Raw genomic sequence first — 19,764 nt, forward strand, 5'->3', positions numbered from 1 at the left:
TAAAACATTTTCCTTCCACCACTGACACACACTGGCAGTGTCGTATATGCAAGATGCCAGAGCAACATACAACGCTCTTTGGGACAACTCCTTCAAACGCCCTGCCAAACCTTTGACCTCTACCACCTAGAAGGAAAAGAAGTCGCTTGGGAAAACTGCCACCTGACGGATCCCCTCCAAGCCGCACACCAACTTGATGTGGAACTATATCACCATTCCTAACTTCCTACCAGCAGCACGAAGAGTCTACCTGCACCAGATGGACTGCAGCAGTGCAAGAAGGTGACTCCACACTACTTTCTCGAGGACAATTAGGGATGTGCAACAAATACATAGAAAATAGGAGTAGGCTTTTCGGCCCTTTCAGCTTGTTCCACTATTCATCCAAATCAGTAATCTGTTCCTGCTTTTTCCCCAAATCCTTTGATCCCTCTAACCCCAAGAACTATAACTCCTTGAAAAGCCTCAACTGCTTTCTGTAATAGGGGATTCCACAGGCTCACGACTCTGGGTGAAGAAACGTCACTAAGTGCTGATTGCTCTACCCAGTGTATCCAGAGCCCACTGCACCATTCACTGTGTCCAGAGCTGACTGCTCCAGCCAGTGTGCAGGTGGCGCTGCGCGCGCCCTTACTCTGTCTCTGGGTTTGATAAAGTTTGGTTATTGAAAGTTTGTGCGGCTGCGCAGACGGGAGGGGCTCACCACGTGGACAAGATGGCGGCGCTGGATTCCGAGCAGGTACCGGAGCGCGGCTGGGGCGCGGGGGGCCGAGGCGCGGGCTGGCCTCCTCCCCTCTCCGGGTTAGCCGGGCTGGCGGTCGGGGTCCGGGCTGACCGCTGGCCGGGGCCCTGGGAGGCTCGGGGCCGTTCCCGGGAGCTGCCCTCTGAGAGGCCGCACAGGAGGAGGCCACTCAGCCCGCCGTGTCGGTGCGGACCCCCTAAAGGAACAACGCACCTCGTTCGTCCCCCCCCCTGCAAAATCTTCCCTTTCAGATAATCAACTCCCTCCTGAAAGCCTCCGTTGAATCTGCCTCAAGCAGCACATCCCAGACTCCGAGCAGTCGCTGTGGGAAATGTCTCCCTCCTGTCTCCATTGCTTCTTTTGCTAATGAACCTGAAATCTGTGTCCAAGGTTCTCCCATTGGTGGGAACAGTTTCTCCCCGTCTACACTGAGTCCTCCCGTAATCCAACCTTCTCAAAGCAAAACCGTCCCAATCTCCCAGTCCTTACGTAACTGAAGTTCCTCATCCCAGGAACTACACTTGTGAATATATAAATCACTTCACTGTATACATGGGGGGGGGGGGGTTATATGTCCATAAATTATTGAAGGTCACAGGGGCAGGTTAAGAAAGTGGTTAATAGGGAAAACTGGGTCCTGTACTTTATAAATAGAAACATAAGAGTACAAAAGGAAGGTTGGGATGAACCCTTATAAAATGAGGTTGGGATGAACCCTTATAAAATGCTAGTTGGGCCTGAATTGCCAAATTTGTGGCATTGTTCTGGCCACTACACTTTAGGAAGGATGTGAAGGCATTGGAGAGGGTCAAGAAAAGATTCACCAGAATGGCTCCCAGAATGAGTAACTACATGGGTAGGTAGGAGAATCTGGGGCTATTATCCGTGGAGGTGTTCCAAGTTATGAGGGATCTGGACAGAATAGATAGGGAGGAACTGCTCCTGCTAATGGAATGGTCAAGAATCCCTGAGAATGCTGATTTAAGGTGATTGGCAAAAGAAGCCACACTGATGTAAGTCAAAACAGCAAGTGGTTGGGATCTGTAATGCGCTGCTTGAGGGTGTAATTGAGGCAGATTCAGCTGACGTATTTGAAAAGGATTATATAATTACCTGAAGAGAAAATGTGTAGGGCCCCAGGGGAATGGATATAGGCGAACTGTTCTTGCAGAGAACAAATATGATGGGCCAAAAGTCCATCTCTTTAGTTAGTGATTCGATAATTATCCCTTTAGTAGGGTAAATGTCTCTTTAGAAATCATAACTTTTGATTCTGTTATAATCGTGTTGTACTGGGGGAAAACATCAATATTGTATAGGCACAGAAATGGAAAGAACTTGTGGAACTGAGATCAGAAGATTGTTGAATAATTCCAGAGTGCTAATCTCTATCAGGAAGTTGAAGTGTTCATAAAGGGTGGAGGGAAATATTGTGTTTGTAATTATCTGAACTACAAGGTGATATTGGACTTGTTCCTGTGCACCTTTTATACTTTTAATGGCTTGTGTCACAAAGCTTGTCTGAACCAGATTGTATAGTGGATAAATGCACTGCACAGAATCCAAATTACCATGAGATGAGAAGATTTGATAAATTGGATGAGGTGCCACAGGTTTCTGGGTTACAGAGAAAAGTAACGGTCCCAGCTCCTGATTGCTATTTTGCAGTTTCTTTTGTATAAAAGTGGTGCGTGGTGAAAATCTGAAATAAAAAAGATGCTGGAAATGCAAACTCGGCCAACGTCTGTAAAAGGGAAAAAACACGTTAATGCTTGAGGTGTGTAGCCTCCAAAAAAGGCTCCATGAATGATGTACACCTAGTTTGGGTGGGGGGGGGGGGGGGGGGGGGGGGGGGTCGGGATTGAAGGCACTAGCGACAGCGCCGCTCCCGACGGCCCCGGGGAGATACTCCGGTAGTAGTAGCTTTGTTGAGAATTTGGAGGCTGTTTCGACAGCACTTCGGGTTGGGGGCAGGGTCAAGGGAAATGCCGATTCAGGGGAACCATAGATTTGAGCCAGGGAAGTGGGGTGGAAATTTTCGGAGATGGGAGGAGAAAGGAATTGTGCACTAAAAGATTTGTTTCTTGGGGGTGGTTTTGTGGGATTGAAGGAGCTGGGAGCGAAGTATGGGCTGGAGCAGGGGGGAATATTTAGATACATGCAGGTTCGAGACTTTGCCAGAAAGGAGATACAGAACTTCCCAGTAGAGCCGGCCTCCACATTGCTGGAGGAGGTGCTGACGACAGGGGGACTGCAGAAGGGGGTAGTGTTGGCGGTTTACGAGGCTATTTTGGAGGAGGAGAGGGTGCTGCTAGAAGGGATCAAGGCAAAGTGGGAGGAAGAGTTGGGAGAGGGTATGGATGAGGGGTTCTGGTGTGAGGTGCTCCGGAGGGTGAACGTCTCCACCTCGTCTGCGAGGTTGGGGCTGATACAGCTGAAGGTGTATAGAGCACACCTTACAGGGGCAAGGATGAGCCGGCTCTTTGAGGGGGTAGAAGATGTGTGTGAACGTTGCGGGCGGGGGGGGGGGGGGGGGGGGGGGCACAAACCACGTTCATATGTTTGGGTCATGTCCAAAGCTTAGGGTAATCTCTAAAGTGGTGCACGTGAAACTGGACCCAGGCCCTCGGAAGGCCATATTCGGGGTGTCGGACCAGTTGGGGTTGGAAACGGGCTCAGTAGCCCTCGCCTCGTTGATCGCCCGAAGGCGGATCCTGTCAGGGTGGAGATCAACCCCTCTGCCCTGGCGTGGCGAGGGGACCTGCTGGAATTCTTGACGCTTGAAAAGGTCAAATTTGAACTGAGGGAAGGATGGAGGGGTTCTACAATTCATGGGCGTTATTCATTATGCACTTTCGAGAATATGGGGAATCTGGATGGGTTTGGGGGAGGGGAGCTGTGTGTGTTAATGGTGACTATGGGTGATTCCTGATTCCTTTTTGTGATTTGTTTATGTTAACACGCAGGCTAATGTCTAGGGTTTGGTGGGAGGATGGGATCGTTGTTATTGATATGAGGATTGACGTTACATTCGTTACTGATTATTGTTTATTGTTGGGTGTAAATTTGGGAGAAAATGTGAAAAAGGAGGAGAGTAAAAATATTTTATGAAGAAACAAAAAATGAATGATATACACCTGAAATATTAGCCTTATTTATGTTACAAACCTGTTGAGGACAGAATGTGACATGATGGGGATGCTGTCTATTTTATCCCAATGTGAGTGTGTAAATTTGTGTTGATTTCCTCCCCACACTCTTCATTTCAACAGGTAGCTAAGGCTGTGAAGGCCCTACAGGCATATGTGAAGAAAAGTAAGAATGACACAAAGCTATTTCTGAATGAAGATGAGAATATTATGCTGAATGTTACAGTATGGAAGATTCCAAATCGGGAACAAACAATAAAAATGTAAGTGAAGCAAATTGAATCTGAATGTAAAAGCTGTGCCGAGTTACTTGTGGGTTCCATGGCCTGCAGCAAGAGTTTGTAAAGACTCGTGACTGTGGCTGCTTTTGAACTCTGACGCTGTTTATATTTTCGCAGAACCCTGCCTCACGGAATTCGATCAGAGACAATGGAAGTTTGTCTCTTCACTAAAGACGAACCAAATATGACAGCAGACCAGACAGAAAGATTTTACAAAAGGCTGCTCAGCAAGCTTGGCGTGGAGAATATAACCCAGGTAGACAAGTTATAGAATTGCATTTAAAACTGCATTTAAGATCCGTGTGTTTACTCTCAAATAGTTTGCTATTGAAATCTTGTAATATGATTCTGAGCAGCGGTAATGCGGATTGGGATTGGTGGCACAGCACACCAGCATATCTTGTAATATGATTCTGAGCAGCGGTAATGCGGATTGGGGTTGGTGGCACAGCACACCAGCATTAATTCCATTCTGCCCACCCCAAACCCTGTTTGTGATTTCTGCCAGGACATCGGAGAAGGAAAATCAAAACAATTGCCCACTCGATCCGCTTTTGTGCTTATCCCTCCGCATGCAGATATGCGCACACATCCACATTCTAGAGTGGGAACAATTCTAATTCTGACCATGCTTCACAACAAATTAGTCGTGAACCAGCTTAATATATATATATATATATATATAGTCTGTTTTTTCAGCTCCTCAAGATGAGGAATAATGTTTTTCCGGATTTTACATGTTGTCAGCTCTGAGTTGGCTGTGTCATGTTGGATGCAAACTGAAGGAGAGGAAACAGTGGTGTTGAAAGGAAATTGGGTATACCACTTTAAATTGTACAGGTGGGTTATTTCCTCTTAAGAAGTGTGAACAGAAGTAGGCCATTTGGTCCATCGAGTCTGCTGTTCAATGAGATCATGGCTGATCTGTTAAGACAATCCTCAACTCCACTCTCCCTCCTTATCACCTTGATTCCCTTACTGAAAAAAATCTGTCTATTTCAGCTTTGAACTTAATTAATGACCCCAGCTCTCTTGTGGCAAAGAATTTCATGGATTCACTACCCTTAGAGAAGCAATTTCTCCCTATCTCTGTCCCGAATGGGCAAACTCTTACTCGAAGATTATGCCCACAAGGGGAAACAATCTCTCAGCAGCTCCTGTTAAACCCTGAGAATCCGAAATGTCTCAATAAGGTCGTCCTCTCATTCTTCTAAACTGCAATGGGCAGCATGGTCGCATTATGGTTAGCACAGTTGTTTCACTGCTCCAGAGTCCCAGGTTCGATTTCCCAGCTTCGGTCACTGTCTGTGCGGAGTCTGCATGTTCTCCCCGTGTTTGCGTGGGTTTCCTCTGGGTGCTCCGGTTTCCTCCCACCATTTAAAGATGTGCAGGTTAGGTGGATTGGCTATGCTCACTTGCCCTTAGTGTCCAAAAAAGGTTGGGTGGGGTTACGGGGATGGGATGGAGGTGTGGGCTTGGGTAGGGTGCCCGTCCCAAAGGCCGATGCAGACTCGATGGGCCGAATGCACTGTAAATTCTATGATTGAGTACAGGTGCAACATATTCAACCTCTCCTCATAAGAAAATCCGTCCATACCTGGGATCAACCCAGTGAATCTTCTCTGTACTACCTCCAATGCCAGTATATCTTAGATAAGGGGATGAAATCTATTAACACTATTCCAGGTGACGTCTAACTGCTCAAAGGTAAATGGCAGCATGGTCTGTTTAGGCTGAATGGCCTCTTTGTTTTGTATCTTTGGAAATTGTATTCTGCTCCAACATATTCAAGAGCTGAAGCACTCTCCCATAACTGGGAAGGTTTGTTCACCTTCTCTGAAAATATAAAATGATGCTGAATTTGTTCAGCTCCCCTTTTTCTTTGTTTTTAAACTTGTGTGTAATTATTCAGGTAAGTTAATCTTTTATTGCTGGGTTTCATTGTAATGGCTCTTTAAGGTCATTTTTGTACAAATACGGCAGCAAATATCGAGTTTGTACATTGATACGGTATGACCTCATGATGCAGAGAAATTACAAGAGTTTTGTTTCGGCTCAAATGATTGAGCAGTATACTTCAATTGACATCATCTTTGGCAAAACGCTGCAGTGTTAATGTCATTTTTATTTTGTTAGATCATCCCTTATAAGTCACTGAAGACCGAATACAAACCATTCGAAGCAAAGAGACGTTTGTTGAACAGATTTGATCTGTTCCTGGCTGATGACCGAATAAGACGACTTTTACCCTCTCATTTAGGCAAACATTTTTACAAATCTAAAAAGTAAGTAATCTAAATATATTGTCATGAACTTTTTTTGTTGCTTATACAAATTCTTCAAGGTCAAATCTCATTGTATTTTTTACTTTTCTAATACTCTTGTTGCCATATGTAAATAAATACGTAAAATCTAATTTACAGCCGCCTTAACCAACTCTCCTATTTGAATGGTTTTGACCAAAATCCCATTCCTGAGTAATGAAGTTGGTGAGTTGGGCACCAACTTCAGCACTAAATCATGCTGCCATCGCAGTAAGATGTACTTTTGGATTTTTTATGAGACCAAGCATTGTACAGTTATCCCAATACACTAAGGTGTTATTCCCATGAAAGGGGAAACTAGCACAAAGGAAGGCGGTTGTGGTGGCTAGAGGTCAATTGTCTCAGCCCCAGAACATTAATATTAAGAGTTCCTCGAGTTAGTGCCCTAGGCTCAACCATCTTCAGCTGCTCCATCGAAAACTTCGTGATTACGCAGTGTTCAGTACCATTCACACAACTCCTCGGATACTCAAGCAGTCTGTGTCCATATACAACAGCACCTGGTCAGCATTTGGGCTTGAGCTGATAAAGGACAAGTACCATTTGTGTCCCACAAGTATCAGGCAATGAAAATCTCCAATAAGAGAGAACCTAACATTCTCCCTTTGACATCAGTGGCATTACTATTAAATCCCCCACTATCAACAACCTGGAGGTTATCATTGACCAGAAACTGAACTGGACTAGCCATATATATACTGTGGCTACAAGAGCAGGTCAGAGGCTGGGCATTTTGCAACAAGTAACTGCCTCCTGACTCCCCAAAGCCTGTCCTCCATCTACAAGGCACAAGTCAGGAGTGTGATGGAATTGCTCCCCACTTGCCTGGCTGAGCTCAGCTCCAACAACACTCAAAGAAGCTCAACATCATCCAGGATAAAGCAGCCCGCTTGATTGCCACCCAATCCACCACTTTAAAATTCACTCTCTCCACCACTGTCACAGTGGCAGCAGTGTTTGATCTATGAGGTGCACTACATCAACTCACTAAGACTTCTTCAACAGCACCTTCCCAGCCAATGATCTCTACCACTTAGAAGTATAGCGGATGTATGGGAACACCCTCCTGACTTGGAAATATATCCCTGTTCCTGAGTCAAAATTCTAACCACACTGTGGGTGTACCAGTGACACTCGCACATTCTCCTCCTCACAACAAGATAAAGGAATTAGTTTAGAGTGAGTTGGTTGAGGAATAAATATTGGCAAAGTGACTGGGAGATCTCCCCTACATCTTTTTGAGTAGCATCATGTGATCTTTTAAATCCAGAGCAGGCAAGGGAATAGCTTTCCGCCTGAAATACAGCACCTCTTACAGTGTAACAATCCCTCAGTATCACATTGAAGTGTCAGTCTTGATTGTTCACTGAAGTGAGGGTTGTGTTAGATTCTGAGGTAATATTGCTACCACAAAGCCTAGTCTGCCTCAATTAAGTGCTCATTCTGTATTGAAGTTGGAACCAGATAAGAGGCTGAAATTGAAATGCCCCTGGCGGGTGTGTTATCCACAGGGTGCCCCCCCCCCCCTTATCCCACCACCTTCCTGCTCACACCCGCCCCCTGGAGTGGATTGCCCCCACACTGACATGGTTTCTGGAGAGGCGTGCCCACCCCGTAATGTGTCCACTCTTCCAGGTTCAGGGTAATAATACTTGTCATCTTGGTTATAAGGGCAGCCGCACAGGTAAATGTGGCAAAGGGAAAAACCTCATCCTAAATTCAGATAATAAATGTAAATGTCGCCACAGTCCCAGAGGACCATAGGCTGCTTTTGAGAGCGCTGACTGCAGGTGATTTAATGTGAGGGTCACCACATCCCCGGCGAGGGTCAACTTTGAGGAGGCGGGACCATCATAATTAACCTTGGCCAATGCAGGAATTGAACCCCATGCTGTTGGCGTCGCTCCACATCCCGAACCAGCCGTCCAGACAACTGAGCCAACCGACTCCCCCACCCTCCTCAGTTTTGAGCGGTGCAGCATTGTAATTCTTGAAAGCATTCTTTTCATAATCTGCTCTTTTTTTTTCTGATTCCAGAGTACCTCTGTCAGTAAACCTGGCATCAAAGAATCTTGCAAAAGATCTGAACCAAAGAATCCAGGGTACAATCCTTCCTGTCAACAAGAAGGGCAGCTGTTAGTGAGTATTGAGGTGTATGACTCCATCATAAAACGTGCTCGGACAGTATCTGTCCTCACTGCACAGCATGTTTAGTCACCAGTCTGTTTGAATGTCAATGTTTTTATCTCTACAGTGAACAAAGTAACCAACTGATCTTGTCATCAACATGTGCTCTGTTCAACTTGCCAGCAATGTAAAATCAGTCCCTTGAAACAAAATGTTAATGAACAGAGCAGGGTGCTTACCTGTTGAAATTCCAGCTTTAGGACCAATGGTTAGGTGGATAGAGAGCTTCTGGACTTGGGGGAAATGTGTCAGCTTTAACATTTGTGAAAAGTAAGTTAAGGGAGAAACTGACTGGGGAAGCCTTTGAGGCACTCCTTGTCAAAGTCATTATGTGACTGTTGCAACGGTAAACTATCCTCCTCTCCCTTCTCAAACTGTCTGCAGCTTTTGACACTTGACCATATTGTTCCCCCCCTCCAGCGCCTCCACTGTCATTTCCAGCTGGATGGGCAGATTGTCCTCCAGCACCTATTCCAGCTGGATGGGCACATTATCCTCCTCCAGTGCCTCTTCACTGTCATCCAGCTGGATGGGACTGCACAGGGGCAGCACGGTAGCACAGTGGTTAGCACTGTTGCTTCACAGCCCCTGGGTCCCAGGTTCGATTCCAGGCTTGGGTCACTGTCTGCGGAGTCTGCGCATTCTCCCCGTGTCTGCGTGGGTTTCCTCCGGGTGCTCCGGTTTCCTCCCACTAGTTCTGAAAGACGTGCTGTTAGGTAATTTGGACATTCTGAATTCTCCCTCTGTGTACTCGAACAGGCGCCAGAATGTGGGGACTCGGGGCTTTTCACAGTAACTTCATTGCAGTGCTAATGTAAGCCTACTTGTGACAATAAAGATTTATTATTATACTTGTTTGGTTTCATTCTTAATCGTAGTTAGAGTATCACCTTGAAATAGTTTATTTTAACTTCTGAGCCATTACCTCTATTTCTCCAGCTTGTCTGTCGATCTCTCTCTCTGCAGCCTGGCCTTAAGCTTCACTCTTCCATGCTAACATGCTCCCGGAACTTCACTATCCTTTGACAACTTCTCTGGACTTTGTTGCTTTCTTCCGGTCAACATCAGGCCCTGGTTTCCTGGAAATTTAAGCAGATTATGGATGTTGAGTGAATTACCTGATGGTAATTTCAGAAATGGCAATTGCTCGTTATTGGTTCTCTGTTAATTCACAAAACTGGAAAATCTAAATTGTCTGACACGGAGCTTTGTTGTTAAGTAGCTAGACGGGATATGGAGTTTGTGGTTATACTAGAAGATGTCATTATTTGTTATCCTTCATTCGAAAGATGCACGTGTGGTGCAATTTCCTGACATCTTTTCCTTTTTTAGTGCTTCCCGTGTAGCGCACACAGGAATGAAGATGCAGGAAGCAGTGGAAAATGTTACTGCCGCTATTCGTGTTATTGCAGAACAGTTGCCCACGGTATGTAAAATAAAAAACTACCATTGGGAATATCGACAACAATGTATACATGTACCTTGCCACTTTGCACTGTATGGACTTCACACCCATGATTTTCACTTATTACTTCAGTTGTCACTTTCTGTTCTGCTTTGTCCTTCCTCCAACTCCCATCCTTTGCGGCAACGTGCAATTTTCTTTTGTTCCCTTAATGTAGGCTATCTAGATTGTTACAAGTGACCAAAGGTTGTACTGTAATTTAAAGCAAGGTTTTCAGTTCCATGGCGCGACAGGATTAAGGAGAATCCCAAGGCAATTTTATGCGTATATGAGGAACAAGAGGATAGTTGAAGAGATGAATCCACGCCCAAGTGTCCAGTTGCTGTGTTTGTTGCACCACAGACTGTAAATCAAAAACCCAATTATCTGCTAGCTGCCCTTTCTGGTTAGCAAACTCCCATCTCCACACTAGTGTTCAGTCACATCCCAGTTCATAGTTTTACCTCTTATCTGAACCCTACCTCCCTAACAACCTCCAGTCAGGGTCATTTCTCAGAAGCCTTATAGCCAGGAATTCCAATTAATTGTTGCAACATCATCTTTGTTTCACTTTGGATTTCACAGTTGCAAGCTTATGCAAAGTACAAAGTTCATCACAAATGTTTCAATTTATAAATGTGTAATTACTATTTCCTTTTTCAGTTGCTTTGCAAGGCATAGGGAAGGAATGTAAGAATCCGAATAGTCAGTAATGCTCTTCACTGTTACAACAAATATCACTAAAGCTGAAAGAATAAAGGGTGGTACTGGTGCTAGCGGAAGGAGAAGCTTTCAATTTTGGCCAGCATGTGTCTGTCTGTATTCTACACACCTAATTGATCATACAGCACAGCTCAATGCAAAATAAAGCTGTTTCTGCATAGCTCGAATGGGTCGCAGAAGGCCAACTTGATTTGCATCAGTGTGAATTCTGCTGTCCCCTTTGGCAGTAGGCAGTGGGAATTTGTACAAACTCTAGAATTTATATTACAAAATATTTATGTCCAATATGTGTGGAAATGTTCAGTTAGCCTCGAGGGCAATTGGGAATTGCCAGAGATGTTCATATCCCACGTGCCAAGAAGGAGTTATTTTTTAAAATGCAACGATGAAGAGACTTTTTATAATAATCTTTATTAGTGTCACAAGTAGGCTTGCATTAACACTGCAATGAAGTTACTGTGAAAATCCCCTAGACGCCACACTCTGGCGCCTGTTCGGGTACACGGGGAGAATTCAGAATATTCAAATTACCTAACGGCACGTCTTTCGGGACTTGTGGGAGGAAACCGGAGGAAGCCCACGCAGACACGGGGAGAACGTGCAGACTCTGCATAGACCGTGCCCAAGCCGGGAATCAAACTTGGTGCTGTGAGGCAACAGTGCTAACCACTGTGCTGCCATGTATATCGAATCCCTGTCATGGATTTGTTAAGTGTTGAAAATGGATAATTAGGCTTTCAAACACCAGATTCGTGAATTTTTGAGCATGTTTTCACCAGGCACCATTTGGTTTAGGAGAACTTCTATAATTCCAGGATAATGCTCCTGTTTTATTGTACTACCAACCCTATTACCTTTACGATTAAAATTTGTGAATGTGATTCCAAATGGTGCATTTGTGAACTTGTTAAACGGAAAGTGCACAGAGAAATATGGGAAATGTATCTTGTGTAACATTTGGGGAAAATTAGTGATCTTATTTATCTTCCCATGAGTAGGATCTGCTGCACATGTAGTAAAATTGTGTCTGATTTATTTCTCATGCATATACCAATGTTCTTTCTGGTAACAGCGATGGAAAAATGTGAAAATTCTTCACTTGAAAACGACCACTTCTGTTGCTCTTCCCATTTATGCATCTGGTATGCAGAACCTTCAAGAGTTAGAGGAAAGTCTTCCGAAGGCTCCCAAGAAACAGCACAAAACAGTAAGTCAATAATTTTTATATAAAATTTAAAAATAGAACAAGTACAGTATATTTTTTACAATGTAGTAAAAAAACAAGAGTTTGCTATGATTGCGCATCTTCAACAGAGACAAATGTCCTGGGGGGGGGGGGGGGTTCCAAACCAACAAAGAGAAGACTTTCATTGGTGTAGTGCCTTTTTTGACCGTGATCCTTCCCACAGTTTAACTGCCAATCAAATCACATTTGTATGAAAATTTTACAGCAAATTTACGCACCCACCCACAGACTGAGGGATAAACGGTGGCCAAGACGCTGGAAGAACTCCCCATCAATTGATGGCAAAGGGTCTTTATGCAAACCTGATGGGGCAGGTGGGACCTCAGTTTAATATGTCATCTGAAAGGCGACATCTCTGACAGTGAAACTTTTCCTTGCTGGTTACACTTAAAGTGTCAGCCTAGGTTACGTGCTTGTGGATTTTGGTGGCAGGTGGGTTGTGGTAGAGAAAAGCATAAGTATGGATATGGAGCGGAATAGATGCCAAGGCGAGGAACCGTGAAGGAGATGGAATTAGTGGCGAGGGTATGGAGTTTGTAACAGGACTGAAGACAATCATTTTGGTCTTCCTAATATTTAGTAGGAAGGATTAGTGCTGCTAGATAAACAGCTCATGGTGATGCAGCAGTAGAGTTGGGCATTGATACCCAGCTGTTATCTCACCTTCTCTCTTGACCCAACCACTGATTGCTTGTCCACCATCCTGTACTGGGTGAGCAGAAATTTCCCCCATCCAGATTTTTTTTGAAATGTGAAATTTGAAACCCAAACAGATCAGATGAGATCTTATTGAATGGAAAACCGACTCAAGGGGACGAATGGCCTACTTTTTCTATTTTGTACGTTCACATTGGATAGACTGGAGCCATTGTCTTTTGTCCCCACCACAAACTCCATGCCTTAACCTGTCCCTCACTCTGGCTATTGCCTGAGGCTGAACCATACTGCTCTGAACCCTGGTGTTGTATTTGACCCGGGAGTGAGCTTCTGGCTTCCATCATTAAGACCATTTATTTTCACCTCTGACCACCCAACTCCACCACTGTCTCAGTTTATCTGCTGCTGAACCCCTCACCTACGCCTTGGTTACTTCCTAGATTTGACTATTCCAGTGCACTCTTGACCAGACCCCCCTCTTCCACCATTGCAACTTGTCCATCAAGCTGTGTCACACTTGGAGACTCCCAGTGCCTTAATGATGAGGCAGCGAAGGAAAGAAAAGGAGAAAAAGCCTTCAGTCCTGATCCCACTACTTTGTGGGATGCCCTCCATCACCACACCCCTAGTGACCAAAGGGTTGAAAATTGGGTTGTGCTCCCACATGAAAGCCCATGGCAGAAACTCAACTCCAAAGTGGACATTTTTCAATCAAGGGACAGCCAATGAGTTCTGTGCGTTTGATATTCCCCCGCTAAATCTCCCTGCGTCTCCACCATCCCCTCTTCTAAAATTCTCCTCGAAACCCATCTCTTTGACCAAGCTTTTTAGTCGGCTCTTCAATGTTTCTTTTTTAGTCTTGGCATCCATTTTCTGGGGGTGGGTTTTGCCTCTTGCATCTTCCTATGTTAAAAGTGGTCCATAAAGGAGTGGCACCGAGGACCCGAGTTCGATCCCGGACCCGGGTCACTGTCCTTGTGGAGTTTGTACACACACAACCCCCCCCCCCCCCCCCCCCCCCGGGTGTCTGCGTGGGTCTCACCCCCACAACCCAAAGATGTGCAGGGTAGGTGGATTGGCCACGCTAAATTGCCCCTTAACTGAAAACAAAAATGAACTGGGTACTTTAAATTTAAAAAATAAATACATTTAATGCTCCATAAATACAAATTATCGATGTTAGTAATGGTTTTAAAATTATCTGTGGAAAGGAAGAAAGTGTAAACTGAATGGAAAATAAACAAAATGGCTGCAAAGGAAGATTTTGTCTCTGCTGTAAAAACCTCTGGAATATTGCTTTTAAGGATATAATTCACATACACCTACTATCTGAAGGTATTGTGGTTGGAAAGACTCAATCTCTGTAAAACATGGATAAGTGTGAGATTCTCCACTTTGGTAGGAAAAACAGAATGGCAGAATATTATTTAAATAGTGATAGATTTGGAAATGTTGATGTACAAAAGGACCTGGGTGTCCTTGTGCACCAGCCACTGAAAGCAGGTGCGGCAAGCTATTAAGAAGGCTATGTGGACCTTTGTTGCAAGAGGGTTTGAGTACAGGAGCAAGGATGCCTTACTGCAGTTATATACAAGGCCTTGGTGAGATCACATCTGGAATATTTTGTGCAGTTTTGGTCTCCTTACCGCAGAAAAAATATACTTGCCATAGTGGGAGTGCAGTGAAGGTTCATCAGGCTGATTCCTGAGGTGGCAGGATTGTCATACGCGAGACTGGGTCAACGAGGCCGGTATTCACTGGCGTTTACTTTAGTACAGGGCCGCAAAGCTGCAATTTTGTGTCTGAGGTTCTCTCTGAGAAATTGAACCACCTTCAACTAACAAAAATCATGAAGCTGTCTGGAAGAGCAATAAAATAAGGAGAAAAGTAACTTATTTCATGCCGCATTTGTACATGGGAAATGTTCACCTTACAAGATAGTGAAAGGTTTCATGTGTTTTAAAATGCAACTACATCTTGATTTGCTTTCTCAGAAAAAACATAAGAAAGCAACAAAAGTTGTGAATTCCGGAACGGCAACAGAAGTACCATCGTCGGCCGAGGTCACGAGTGTTCTTGTTGAGGCAGTCAAGAAGGCAAAAAAAACGAAGCCTTCTGTTGCCAATAAGCAAGCTGCAGAAGAAATACCACAGCTAGTTCCCATTGAAAATCAAAGACCCACAAAGAAGGCAAAATTACAAGTAAGTTCTATGGTTAACCTGGTTCTTTTTTCTGATTTTCTTTGCCTCACGGTGAAATCTGCTCCTTTCATGACCTGACCTGTCGTGTGTGTGAGTCGCATCAAGGATTAGTGGGCAGGCCCGGTCGGAACAGCCCTGGTTCCACAACCCAGCCATGCCCCTTTTGAGATCTGCTAACACAGCATAGATGGATCAAACCTGGAAACTTCACCAGATGAAGCATTCACCAGCACAAATCACTACTCTTCCCACAAACATTTTCAGGTCACGTAACTATTTTGATCATCTATATGCTTTTTTAAATTTTGAACTGCCAACTTCAAGTCATAAAAGCAAAATACTGCTCTAGAATCTGAAACACAAACTGGAAAAACTCTGGTCGGGCAACGTCTGTGGAGAGAGAAAGTTAATTTTTTGAGTCCATATGACTTTTTTTTTAAAAGTTAGTGCCCAATTCATTTTTACCAATTAGGGGGCAATTTAGCATGGCCAATCCACCTAGCCTGCACATCTTTGGGTTGTGGGGGCGAAACCCACGTAAATACGGGGAGAATGTGCAAACTCCACACGGACAGCGACCCAGAGCCGGGATTGAACCTGGGACCTCGGCGCCGTGAGGCAACAGGGCTAACCCACTGCGCCACCGTACTGCCTTGAGTCCATATGACTCTTCAGGGTTTTTAAATTTGGAGTACCAAATGTCTTTACAATTAGGGGGCAATTTAGTGTGGCCAATCCACCTTCCCTGCACATCTTTGGGTTGTGGGGGCGAAACCCACTGAGACACAGGGAGAATGTGCAAACTCCACATGGACAGTGACCCGGGGCCGGGTTTCAAACCTGGGACCTCGGTGGCGTGAGGCAGCAATGCTACCTACTGCGCCACCGTGCTGCCCCTACTCTTCAGAATTAAAGAGAGGGAGAAATGTCTTAAAGTTAAAACATATATCATTTTGAGGAACGGGATCCTTTTTCACTGTATTCATTTCTGCTAAACAAAGATACTTCTCAATCTCGAGGTGTATTCATGTATTGGGCTCGGTCATAGTCACTAGGGTACAGAAGGAGGCCATTCAGCCCAGCTGACCATGCAGGCTGCCAGTACAGCAGTCAAGTCAGTCCTGTCGCCCTGCTCTATCTAGGTAGCCCTGTAAGTTGTTTTTCCCTCAATGCCTATCGAATTTCCTCAGAAATCATTGAGCAACACCCTTGTGGGCATATCTGCAAAAATAACAAATTCTCAACTTCCCCAGTTCTGAGTGCTCCTTAAGTTCCAAAAAATATATATTTAAAAATTATAATTGTGTTGTCTTGGGTTTCTAACTCATCGGCACTAAATATAGCCAAGGATTTGGCTGTTCTGTACTTTGAAAGGTTGCAGAAGATTTATGACTTTCTGGCAGTTTTTAATTCATCTGATGCATGTAAAATGCATTTTGCTCACTTGACTGTTTACGGTTGACAGAGGCCTGGGGAATTCTTAGCTGAGATGATACCTACGATGAAGAGTAGAAAATTGGAAGCATTTTAATTGTTCTTCCTTAAAAGAGCATTTGATTGTTTTGTCCAACAGACACTTAACCGTGAAACTTTATTCATGTAAAGTGAGCGATTCACCATTTATGGAATTCTCTTACAAAACTGGTCAGATAATGTATTTTAATTTACTTCAGATTGTATTTATTAGATATCTATAAGTATTTTTGATTCTTTTTTTGGCTGAGCAGGGATTAAATGGGAAAAGGAACATTCCACCAAAGGCAGGTGGTGGAAATGTGACTCCCCTGGCTGAGAAACCGCAGCAAACACCGCAACAAAATCCAGAAAGTCACGGGCTGCAAACCCCAGCCACACGAGGGAAACGCCTTCAGACACCAAAACGGGGAGCGGGGAAAAAAGGTTCCTCATTCGAGAGAAGCGTACAGAAGAAAACTGCTCAAAAGCCTCAGCAAAAGTCAGTCGGGGCCCCCAAACCAGAGAAACTTGTAAAGTCGGCAACGAAAACTCCCAAACAGAAACAAAAGCGAAAGATTCCGCAGTCTGCGTAAACTCTGCCCAAGGCTTTTTAAACAACATTGATCTCCTGTTCAAAAACTGGCAGTAAATTCTCCTGCCACTCTCAAGTGGTTTGTCAAATACGCAATGTTTTGATTACATTTGTTTAAATAGATATGACATTGTTTAATAATTTAAATGAGATCTTTTGTTGATCACTGTAGTAACAGCTTTTTAAAAAATAAAATCTCTTGTCCTCGGCTGAATAGATATCATCAGTGCATCAATCATCGGAATTGGACAACAGAGTGCCAAGTTTGAACAGATTGAGAACTTTATACTAACATGCGCAGCAATAAGAATAATGAGTAATCGGAGTTAACATGTTCTTCATTTTTATTCTCCACCATGAACCATCCACCAGTTTCTAGCCAGAGGACTGGACATTGACCTGTTCGTGGGCATGGGGCTGGATGACGGGTAATTGGTTGCAAAAGCAAAATACTCCAGGTGCTGGAAGTCTGAAATAAAAACAAAAAATGCTCAGAAGGTCTGGCTGCGTCTGTGGAGATGAACAGAGTTACGGTTAACTAGAGTCATCGTGACCTGAAACATTAACTCTTGTTTCTTTCAACAAATGCTTACTGCTTTTTTTGGCTTCGCTTTGTCTGCGATTTTGTTTTTTATCCCCTTTGTTCCCTGTGGAAGAATGACTCACATCAACTTTGGCATGCTTACTGATGACTCAGCGATGGCAGGTACTCGGGAGTGTGAACTTGTGTCCGTTACATGGAATTAATTTTAGCAGCAATTAAAATGGATGGAAGAAAATTTTACACTGACGGCAAAGTCGGGAAGCTATTCCCTCCTTTCAATTTTAACATCACCTGTGACCTATTGGAACTCAATTACGACACCTTAGCAGAAGCATTTCTGTCAATGCATCCATGTGGGAAGCCAAATAGTCACGGCAGACTGTTAAACTTTAATGATGTCTTTGCTACTGTCTCAGGGAAAATCTATTGCAGCATTTGTATTAAGTTTCTGAGTTTGTTCCAGTGCTGTTAACTGCCCATATATGTGCTGAAATTGGCTCATCCTCGTTTCTGCTTACTCTACGTGAAACATTTTTCAGGAGAACATTCATTTGAAATGTAAGCTCAAGTCATCCTTTGTTTATTAACAGTATATTAGGCTTCCAGAAATGAAATAAAACATTCTGTCCAATTGTCGCTTTATATTTACAGATGTATGTTTTGTGTCATTTTTGATTTGTGCAAGACACTCATGTATCGATACGTAGAGGGACGCGCTTGCAGCGTTTTTCTCATGGTGGGTATCAAACTGCTTCAAAGGAGTTTAAAAAAAAAATTTAAATTGATAATCATGTGGTGTGGGTGTCACTGGCTGGGTCAGTATTTATTGCCCATTCCTATTTGCCTTGGAGGGGGCATTTTAAGAGTCAACCACATTGCTGTGGGCCTGGAGTCTCATATTGGCCAGGTAAGGACGGCAGGAGGGTGGCATGTGGCGTAGCGGTTAGCACTGGGACTGCAGCGCCGAGGACCTGGGTTCGAATCCCGACTCTGGGTCACTGTCCATGTGGAGTTTGCACATTCTCCCCATGTCTGTGTGGGTTTCACCCCCACAACCCAAAGATGTGCAGGTTAGTTGGATTGGCCACGCTAAATTGACCCTTAATTGGAAAAAAAAATAATTGGGTACTCTGGTAAGATCATCAGATTTCCTTCTCCAAAGCAGTGTTCTTCAAACTTTTTTTCCGGGGACTCATTTTTACCAACTGGCAAATCTTCGCGACCCAACCCAGCTGATCTGCATGACCCACCATTTTCTCTTACCTTGTTTGCTGCTGACAAAAATGGAGGAAATGGTTTTGGGTCCCTTTGGCCTTCGCACACGCTCCTCCAATGGAACCTGTTGGATGAAGGGGAAGCCTTCCGGTGTTGGAAAGTATGGAGTCACCATCTGTCCAAAGTTCTGCATTTTTTCCCCTGTAAAATTATCAGATTTTTAAAAAACCAAACTTGTAAAAAAAATTATTAAATGAATAAAATAAAAGAATAACCCCCCCCCCCACCCAACCTTGTAAAACAAAAAGCTGCGACCATTTAAAAAAAAAAAGGCCGCACTGCGCGTGCGTGCCCGATCATAGATGTGCATAGTTTTGCGCATGCGCAGTGCAGCTGCATTTGTTTTGCATGTTCGTGGCCATTTTGAAGGCTGCCTGCAGCCGGCGTTATTAACAGTCGGCCTTTGCGTGATCGGGAGCGCCGCGACAGACTGCTCTGCAACCCTCCCAACACCTGCCCGTGGGTCGTGCCCCCGAGTTTGACATTGCATGCCCTAAAGGACATTAGTGAGCCGGGTGGGTTTTTACGGCAATGGTTTCATGGTCATCATTAGACTTAAATTCCAGATTTTTATTGAGTTCAAATTATACCATCCGCTGTGGTGGGATTCAAATCTATCTACCCAGAGCATTACCCTGGGTCTTTGGATTACTCGTCAAGTAATAATACCACTAAACCATTGCCTGTATAACAGTCAGTAAAGCCAGTATCCCAGCATTAACTTTGGCGCTGCATGTGATGACGGCTGGTGGTCCTGAGAACACATGCTAAAACTGGGGTAGCTATTCCATAGTCATGCTCTCAAAATCATACCTTTCAGACAATGTCCTAGACTGACTCATTATCCAGAATAGGTGAAGGCACAGTTGCTTACAGTTGGGAAGGAGTGGCCCTGAGAGCCCTGAACATGACTCCTGATCCCCATGAAGTCTTATGGCATCAAG

At 44.3% G+C, this 19,764-nt stretch overlaps 1 protein-coding gene and 1 long non-coding RNA gene across 3 annotated transcripts in view; one reads left to right on the forward strand and one right to left on the reverse strand.

Annotated features, from left to right (window-relative positions):
• The first annotated feature begins 661 nt into the window (after positions 1-661).
• Positions 662-18,193, forward strand: rsl1d1 (ribosomal L1 domain containing 1). Its single transcript, XM_072481814.1, has 9 exons — positions 662-739; positions 4,015-4,154; positions 4,290-4,428; positions 6,309-6,457; positions 8,534-8,635; positions 10,016-10,109; positions 11,923-12,057; positions 14,748-14,954; positions 16,682-18,193. The coding sequence occupies exons 1-9, from the start codon at positions 716-718 to the stop codon at positions 17,000-17,002; spliced, it is 1,311 nt and encodes a 436-aa protein (XP_072337915.1). The 5' UTR covers positions 662-715; the 3' UTR covers positions 17,003-18,193.
• LOC140394499 (uncharacterized) overlaps positions 9,614-19,764 on the reverse strand; it is a 118,278-nt gene continuing 108,127 nt past the window's right edge. For both annotated transcript variants that reach the window (XR_011935892.1, XR_011935891.1), the window contains exons 3-5: positions 18,809-18,961; positions 14,420-14,612; positions 9,614-9,762 (exon numbers count right to left, since the gene is read on the reverse strand). This is a non-coding gene — a long non-coding RNA (uncharacterized lncRNA). The remainder of the gene's footprint in view (positions 9,763-14,419; positions 14,613-18,808; positions 18,962-19,764) is intronic.

Source organism: Scyliorhinus torazame, chromosome 17 (genome assembly GCF_047496885.1).
Source record: "Scyliorhinus torazame isolate Kashiwa2021f chromosome 17, sScyTor2.1, whole genome shotgun sequence".
NCBI lineage: Eukaryota > Metazoa > Chordata > Chondrichthyes > Carcharhiniformes > Scyliorhinidae > Scyliorhinus > Scyliorhinus torazame.